This window comes from Glossina fuscipes, unplaced genomic scaffold (genome assembly GCF_014805625.2).
Source record: "Glossina fuscipes isolate IAEA_lab_2018 unplaced genomic scaffold, Yale_Gfus_2 226, whole genome shotgun sequence".
NCBI classification, from domain to species: Eukaryota; Metazoa; Arthropoda; class Insecta; order Diptera; family Glossinidae; genus Glossina; species Glossina fuscipes.
Window position 1 is genome coordinate 669,249 of NW_023998569.1, and position 9,619 is coordinate 678,867.

The window sequence follows — 9,619 nt, forward strand, 5'->3', positions numbered from 1 at the left end:
TTTTGGGCAACACCTAACATATAGCGCACAAGACAATTATTTCCTAACAAGTTATCGCTTTTTATCATCCACCCACTTAGCATTTATCGATAAGCCGTCGTTCTGTACATTTTTAGCCGGCTTTGCATTCTGCTTTGTTAAGTTTAACTTATTTGGAAAATTTAAACATTTATTGCAAAAAATAATAATAAGTGATATACAGTACATGTAAATAGAAAACTCATACAATGGCTACGCTACCGCCACGCAAAAATCTAACACCAACTCGTATTTCCAAACAGCATTTAACACCGCTACAAACTTTATTACAAATGGGCTTCCAAAAACATAGGGCGTAAGTTATATCTTAACAATAATACCAAGTGAATTGAATACGATTCTTATTTAAATAAAAAAGTAAAGGTCTAATCCATCCTAACTCAACATCCAAAAAAAAGAAAATTCAGAATAATTGGAACGAAATGCCAATTTTCTTTGTTATTGATTTTTACGTATTCGTCGAGTCTTATTTATCTATAACATTCATCAAGAAATGATAACAACGGCAGCAAAATAAAATTGGGAATTTTTGTTTTATTCTTATGAACATTTGTTTTCATTTAATTTCTAAATTGAAAACCGATTATGAAATTTTTGAAATATATTCTTTCCAATGTACATTTGGCACATTTCCGGACACATTAAGTTTAGATCCTATATACGACACGTTTGTGTATTAGAATAGACATTACAACTTTGCTCCAAATTCACACCACGACCCAAAGCAAAGGCATTTAATAAACCCTCGATCTAAACTCCCTTAAACCCTGTAATAACAAGCACATATCGAAGCAACCATGCTGATTATGCAATTCGCTTTGGCCTTTTTTTTCCCTTATATAAAGATTTACAATATAATTTTTTTGTCAGCAAACTTTAAGCCAAGTTTTTTTAGCTTCTCTGTGGAACAAAGCTACGAATCCGAATTGACCAGCGTTAATTAGACTGGCCTCCGTGGGATATTTAGCTAGACTACAGTGGCGGCAATGTAGGAACGTAGTAACAAATGGCTTCAAGTCGGGCCGGTTAAACATTCGAATTAGAGCAGCTATTGTTAAGTGTTGTTTCTAAAAAGTAATTCAAAAGCAAATCAATCATTCCAGTCATTTCAGTATATAAATCCAATTAAACTTTGTGTCACGTGCACCAACCCACAACGTCATACCATGGGAAAGTTTCTGATTTAAAAATCATATGTTGCAAATTTTCTGTTAAACCACATAATTCAGTAAACCCTATCATTGTCTGTTAAAAAACCTTCATAATCTATCAGAGTAAAGAAATTCACAAGAAGAAGAAGACAAAGAAGAGTAAACAAGAAAAAAAAAGCATCAACATAGATTTGAAACCTATATTTTTCTATAAAAATCAATGTCCTGATAGAAATTTTTGAGAAAAATTGGCTGAGGTTGTATAATGTTATTGTATTTCACTATCTGAATTTCCTGGTCTGCAGACTTGATATCATTTTCGGTTTTGCAAGTATTGTGTCGACTTTTCGTCAAATTTATGCTTCGTACGCTGATATTGAAGTGCCTTGAGTTCTGAGTTCTAATTGTGATGGGGATAAGGAACTAAACAGCACACACCTAGTATTATAAATGATTCAATGTCGAACTACATGGATCAATGTCCCCATTTCTTTCATATTACCGCATCCTCGAAGAAGGAAAATAAAATTATACATCTGTTGATTGTTTTTTGTTATCTGTCAAAATACATGGATTTGCAGGGTTCAATAATGCGAATTCCTCTGCTAAATCGTATTTACATCTAATGACGTCGAAAAATGATTTACTATCCGAACATGGTTGAGATATGTTTTTTTATCATCATGATATTCATCAATAAGACTAAAACGGCCATTATTATCTCTAAAACAAAATTTCTAAAGCTAAAGAATTTTAACAGCGTTTAGCATAATATTAGGGATATAGGGAACTTAAGTGTTTATTTTGTGCGTTAGTAGTTGAGAAGTAGAGAAAAATAAAAACGGGGAAAAATGGGTCATGGGCAACGACTTTGTCTACGCTGAGCAGCTCCAAGTGCAGCATTAATTTCGCACTACAAAGAAAAGGAGGATTCATTAGATTATCGAGGAAATGTTTGTGTGTAATGTTGTTTTAAGGCATCCACGCTAAAAAATTTCATTTGGCATACTATACAAGCGTGTAATTGAAAAAAGCATGTGAAGCAAAAGAACAAAATTATTCATGTGTTGGTAATTTAAGTTAAAACTTTCAGATTTTCCTTTAAATTAAAATTAATCGTTTTCTGTTAAAATTCACAATTTTCTGTTAAATGCGAATTTGTTTGACAACACCATTTAATCTATGCTTTCCTTTCCTTGCCATAAAAATCTTGCGCAAAGATGGTGGTAAAAGACTTACAATATGAGAGACCTGGAAATTTTTATAAGAAATAATAATAAAAACTTAAAATATGATTGATTCTGTAATGTAAAATTAATGAAAGTGCGTGAGTCAAAATTTTTTGCGCGGAAATGATAGCTTACTTCTTTCCTGACATCGTGGTCCGCACTGTACAGATAGCAGTCAGAATGTAATCTAAACTTAGTTCAAATTCTTTTTTACTCTAAAAATGTACTATGTAAACTTTTGTGGTACCAGTTGCTGTATATGGCTGCTAATAGCATTCCGTTATCAACTATTTATATATTAAGTATTCCAAACGTTATATATGCATGTTTGCAAATTTTAGTATTTTATTTAAATTTTATTACAACAACTTTGTTCTTCAAATAGTAACTTTTTCTGACGCTCATAGAAGCCAACAATAATGCCCAATCCCTATTTAAATAAACGCACTAGCATGCCATCGAAACATTCCGGCTCTTGTAAGCTGAACATATTAAATTGTAACATGTGAGGTGTTTAAGAGTCTGCCGCCGAATAAACCACCAACAATGTTGGCGTCTCGTCGAGTAAGTATGGATTAGCAGGAACCAAGGCATTATGCGTATGTGGCAGTGTTTCGGGCCATATAGCTTTTGGGGGTTCAGTTTGTGCAGTGTAGTATAAGGTCAAACGTGGATGCTGACGTTGACATTGGCCAGTGCATTGATTTTCATAATACGTTCCATGAACTTTTGAAAGGACACGTCGCATTATGATCAATGTAATGCTTGCGACCATGTAGGGTGTAATGTGTTGCTCAACCGCAAGGCAAGGGCAATTCCTCTTCTAATGATTGTTGAGAAGGCATCTTATGCAACTGACCATTTAATGCGACGACATTATTAGTGATTACGTTGCTGTTGTTATTATTGGCATTGGAAGGTGAATGATTCTGATACAAAGATTGCATGGAAGAGGAAGAATTCGTTTGAGTAGCGAGATGACTGTATATGAGTGTTTTTATTATTCTTATTTTTAACACCTATAGTACTATTTTTCGGGCCCTATAAAGAACTTTTTGAAATGACTAATCAATTTTAATGATTGATCTGAATGATCTAAATGATTTGTGCTTTTCTTAAAAATAATATTATTTTCACTAATTTTCCCCTTTATGTATGCTACCGGAGCGGAAAATCATTAAATATAGTTTTTAATATTGGGAGCGCATTTTGAAAATAAGGTGCGACTACACGTTATTAAAGCACATTTGATCATATTGTGACTATTCTGTCAAAAAAGTGTTGCAATTCCTTTTTTAATATTTAGAATTATTTAGAATAACAATACACATATGTGCCTACATACAATTAATAAAATTGTTACTTTTTATTTTAGAGAAAAAGCTTTAGCCTCTACAGGAAATCGTGGTGTACAAATAGCGTCCGATTGGTTATTAGCTCATGTCAACGATAATACTCTCGACGAATGTACGCCACGAGAATATATTCTGTATGCTTGTCCAACTGGACCGTTCTTACAACAGCTTGAAGAATTTTGGATAAAATCTCGTATGATGTGCGGCTGGAATGGCGCTCATAATTACGTACCACATATCACTTTAGTATCATTTTTTAAGGTACCTGTAGCTTATCACTTTATTTATTTATTTTTTGGAATTTTGAAAATTTTTAATACATATCCTTTATTTTTATTGTAAGGCACCCGATGAGTGTTCCCTACAGTTATCTAAAGCTTTAAAACAAGTTGTTGATATGACTGGCGCTCTATTGGATCGTCCCATCAAATTGGAATTATACGTTAGCCAGAATTTTATGGGTTTCTTTGTCGCCGAAGATGATGCTAACTATTTGAAACGTCTAGCCTTGCAATACGTAAAAGAAGTGTCCAACTCAAGTACGTCTTTATTTCTATTGTGGTTATATGTTTCATTTGATTGTGCAGATATTTTCTAATGGACATTATATTACAACGAAAGACGATAATGGGTGCGTTTTGTTTTACTCTTCTTCTCTATTTCTTCTCGAATTTTTCTTTTCTCTTACGTTGGTATACATATACATATGTTTTTCTTTTTTTGGTTTGGTTTTTATATGCATGACTACTAATGTTTTGTAAAAAAAAAGTAATTAGCGATACTTATGAACAACTTGATGCCATAGTTGCTTGCTTCCCTTGGTGTGGAGCTGTTTCATCGGGTAATCGTTGTATACCGCGTAGCAGCCGCTGTAAGCTAAACCTTAAACTCTTAATGACTTTTATTATTTACGCTTTAGATCATCACATATAATTGAGTTTTTTATTTGCTTGAAAGCTGTTTCCTTAATACTTTTTGTAAAATTTTTGCTAAACTTAAATAGTTTCTAGTATAATTCATACAGAATAGGAGGGAATAAGAAACACATAAAAAGAGTTATCTCCAGTATACCATAAATTGCTTAAAAAAAATTGAAGTGCTGTCCGTCAAAATCTCGATCGGTGTAGGACTTAAAAAAAGCATGTAAAACCACTATAGTGATACACAGCCCAATTACAAAGCGGTCTACACCACTTCCACTTATTGTATTTATTTATATCAAAACGCTTCAAAGTAAGGTTTCATATTCGTGGTCGTAATATAATTTTCATCTTGCCGGTGTACCAAAGATCATGAAAATATATCACAAATTGCGGTCGCAATTTGAAACAAAAAATGTGAGTAGAAGAGAGTAGTAAACGGAGGGACAGACGGGCTTAGATCGATTCAGAAAGTGTTCCGAAATCGGTCGGTTTGCTAAAAGCTGGATTTATCTTACGACTTTGCTGTAGCATATATCCGCGCAAGCTTAACATACCTCTATACCACAAGGCAAGGGTATAACGAGAAGGAACCTATATGCGGTGTAACATACGATGTCAGGTGGAACTTGATATTTATGCCCTACACCGCTTGTGGTACAGAGATGTATTAAGTTAGTGCGGACGTATGTAACACGCAGAAGGTCTTAAGATAGACGCACCTCTTCTTATACCGGTCGATCCATAATCATAATGTGAATTGATCTAACTCTCTTTGTCCATCCGCCTGACTGATGCCTGTCCATGTAAATTTGTGTTCTTGCTACTGGTCGTGATTTATGGTATATTTTGATGAAATTTGGTACAGTGTTTTTTTTTACCCCAAGGACGAACGGTATTAAAATTGGTTCGGATCGGTCCGCTTTTTAGACCGCTCGCCATACAACGCTATATTCTCAAAAGTCGTTATTTGGAAGCAATTTTCAAAATTTCTCCTGAAAAATGGCTAAGTAATAGTATTTCGGCATTCTAAATTGGTATGAAAATTTTGGGCCAGTTGGGGACATTTTTAAACCACCTCTCATGTAACGAGAACTGAATTTCGTACGATAAAAAGATATAATTTTCAATGCTTTGCGTTGAAATTTGACATAGCGAAATTAGCTACACCAAATTTGGACCATCTCAGCCTTTTTTTCGATCCTGGCCTGATAAGAATTTTCACAAAAATTGATCCTTTGACCCATAATATGATAGCGACTTCATACAAAAAATTTGAACCATCTACGACTATTTTTGATTCTACCCTATATAAGGATTAAACTTGCACTAATATGGTTGCGTTTTGGGCTCTTTTCCCCACAAATACGCGCATGAAAAATATGCCTTTTTATAGAAACATATAATCAATATAATTTCTATGTTCTATAAGAAAAATAAGCCTTGCCCGACTATAATGTTCTTACTAGTTTTTTCCTGTATATATCGAGTACCGCATCTATTCCGGCTTCGCTTGGCGATCAAAGTGGGGTCACACACTAACGATTTCTATTAACATCAGTGTAGATTCTCCTATATATGTCAAGTGCGGGTTTCCGTCTTAATTCTTCTTCCTTCTATTTTTCCTTATTTTCTCGTAGTTTCAAGTTGGTTTCAGGAGTTTAACTTGTTGGATTGTTATTTCATCTGGTGTTAAATGTTGCTCACATGGGACTTACGTTAAATCTTGTGCTCCCTTTTTTTTACAAGTGTTAATACCTGGAGTATCTGGAATTTTGATGTGATAAGTATAAATTAGTCTCCCATACCGACTCCATTGGTACTAACTCGATTGTCAGTTCGTGTTTGTTGTGGAATATTCATTTTTATGAGGAAACCAACAAATAGTACTTTTTTCTCCTCTTTTCGCTCTCTTCCTTTCCCTTCTTTAACTTTGTACCTTTGGGTTCACGTTGTATGCAAAGTAGAAAAATTTATCGCGACCGAAATTTCACTGTGTTCTCTGCCGAAGGTAGAGATTATAGTTTTTTTTTATGTAGTCCTTTACCTACATGCAATAGTAAGATTTATTTTTTTCGTTTTTATACATAACTATAACAATTAAAATGTAGCTCTCGCAGCTTTAAGTGACCATCCTTCAAGCGATGGTTGTTCAACTTGCTATCAAACACTTTGATTGGATAAATATTTGAAGTTGAGTGCTTGTGGGGACCGTTTCTATAGGTCATGTCTGTTAACACGAAGGATAGATGTCCAGTTTGTGAATATGAATTGATTACGTCAAGTCTAGCCGATACTAATGTAAAGGAAGTTTTCATTTTAGATACTTTAAAATCTAGCAGCGCTGCTAGTTAATTAAATCCTGTCTGACTGGAAATTGAAGTTTAGGGAGATAGTTCAGGTCTAATTCAGGAAGTCATTTATTTATAGTGTTGAAGCTTTAACAAAGCAGACCTTGGGAAACGATCTAGATCTATCATGTTAGCACATACGCAGTCTCTTTGAAAGCAAACGATGGGTTTTGGCATTATCGGCGTTCTGTTGAGCGAATTGTTCGGTGCGATTTTAGCTTCCTCCTCCGTAAACAATTTACCGATTCTCGTATAGACCTGGTTGTAAGAGAACAAATTGGAAACTGGAAACAAAAACGAATGAGAAATTCGATGGTTTATTTGATGCAATTTATGGATTAACTGAAACAACCAATACCTAAAACACATTTGGTGGAAAGAAGAGAAAAAAAATCTATTGCCAGAAATTGAACAGGAAATATTAAATTTTTTTGTTGTTTGTGGAATTATTTGTTAATTTCAGATCCAGTTTTCCTAAATACTTATCCGAATTATTAGTTGACGAAGATGCAGAGGAAACAGAGTTTTATCATGTGGTAAAAATATTGGAATTGTCGTTAGACAGGTCATATATATCAAAGTTGTTCGGCGGAGCGTATTATTTTCTGTTTGGCTGCGGCACACCTAATACGTGCAAGTTGAACTGTGTAATAAAGCAGAAAACGTGCACCGAGAAGAAGTTCACGCGAAGAGATTCCCAGCAATTAGATTACGGAGATGGATTTACTAAATGCGCGTGGAGATGCCTGGTTAATCCACTGTACCTTTTTACAAACGAAATTCGAAAAAACAAGGTGTCCCACAAGATTATAAATAATTCTAAAGCATGTACAACAAAGCGTCTACAAGCCTGTTGGTGCAATGCCAAGCATGTGCATGTTAAATTCCTTTTGCCCATTTTCCAAAAATCAAGATATTCGTCTTTTCGCTGAAGTAAACTTATCCGATGGAAAGGTAAGCGCGCGCTTGGATTCAAATGCTTCTACTACCTGTATAGGATGTGGTTTCCCCAAAAAATTCATTGATTCTGCAAAACTCTATAAAAAAATTAAATCCTTTGTGAAAACTAGTGATAGGAAAGCTCAGGCCATTAAAGGTTTTGTAAAGACCGTCATCTCTTTTAGAGGGATGGAAACGCACATTCAGATATTCATTATTTCGTCGCTGTCTCGTCCTTTGTCTTTGGGTTGAGATTTTTTGAAATCATTTAACTTGTTACATGGTTGGTTTATTTTTGAATTGAATTTTTTGAATGAAAGTCAAAAACTAGGATTACATATGGTAATTGATAAATTTCCTTCTCTATGGGAAAGATGGGCTGGGTAAAACCAATGTGCGCTCTCATGTTATCGAAGTTGTTTCGGCGAAACCTAAAAAACAAAGTCACTATACAGTCTTGCCAATTGTAGAAAAATCTGTCATTACCAAAGACGTTTACCCAATATCTCAAAGATGCATTGTAGCAGTTTCCTTCACACAAAGGTTCACCGCGTTTACTATACCCTTTATGTCAATTTAAAGTCATGTCGTTTGGCTTATGTAACGCACCACAAACTATACCCAAGCCAATGGACAAAATGATTCCTGCGAATTTGCTTAATGAAGTATTTATTTACCTCGATGATATTCTTCTCAAATCAGATTGTTTAGTCCGTCACTTAAAAGTACTTTTAACTATTGCTTCATGCTTACATTATTCTGGGTTGACGTTCAATGTAGCAAAAAGTAAATTTTATAGGAAGGAAGTTAGGTATTTGGGTTACATAATTCGTAACGATTTTATACGGGCAAAGCTAGATAAGATTTCTGCTATAAATGATTTCCTGCCCCGAAAATGGTCAAGAAGGCTGGACGGTTTTTGGGTCTGACGGGTTGGTATAGCAAGTTCATTAATAAATGTGTAACTTTAGCTACCCTATCAACTGAGTTATTAGAAAGTACACGCGAATTCATATTGGGCAGCGAAGCTCAAAAAACATTTGAGGAGTTATCTGATACAGGCACCGGCACTTCAAAACTCAGATTTTTTAAAAGAATTCTTCATCCACCGCGATGCAAACAAAACCGGGGTATATGGTATCAGTACAAAAAAATCGAGAAGAAAATGAAATGGCGATTGCTTTCATATCAAAGATATTAAATAAAGCTCAACGCAATTATTCAATAACTGAACTGGAATGCATTGCAATTATTGTATTGTATCAAAAGATTTAGACCTTACATGGACGACCTTAAATTTGCTTTAATTTCGGACCATGCTTGCTTAAAATGGGTCATATCCCAGTAAGATCTCTCGTCGAGGTTAACACGTTGGTTTTCAAAACTGGGACAAGGATTTATAAGGATTTAACTTCAAAACACTACATCGCACTCAGAACGTCGCACCTGACGCGCTATCACATCTGCATGAAAAAAAGCCACTTATATCTTTTGAAGATACTGGTGTAAAATTCGCTTTTGTAAGATGCAGTCCCTATCACTGGATCGTGCATATTTTGTTCAAGAAAAGTACACTTCAAGGTTCTTTCATTTACAATTATATTTCTTTAAATGTAAGATTATTTATAATTTATT

The 9,619-nt window shown here is 34.5% G+C and overlaps 1 protein-coding gene across 5 annotated transcripts in view; it reads left to right on the plus strand.

Moving 5' to 3' along the window:
• Positions 1 to 25: 25 nt before the first annotated feature.
• The window catches only part of LOC119642548 (protein UBASH3A homolog), a 17,163-nt gene continuing 7,569 nt past the window's right edge, over positions 26 to 9,619 (plus strand). For 2 of the 5 annotated variants that reach the window (XM_038041704.1, XM_038041705.1), the window contains exons 1-3: positions 228 to 334; positions 3,795 to 4,035; positions 4,118 to 4,313. In XM_038041704.1, coding sequence (XP_037897632.1) covers positions 228 to 334; positions 3,795 to 4,035; positions 4,118 to 4,313 — 544 coding nt within the window. The other 3 variants (XM_038041702.1, XM_038041703.1, XM_038041707.1) reach the window with 3 other exon arrangements.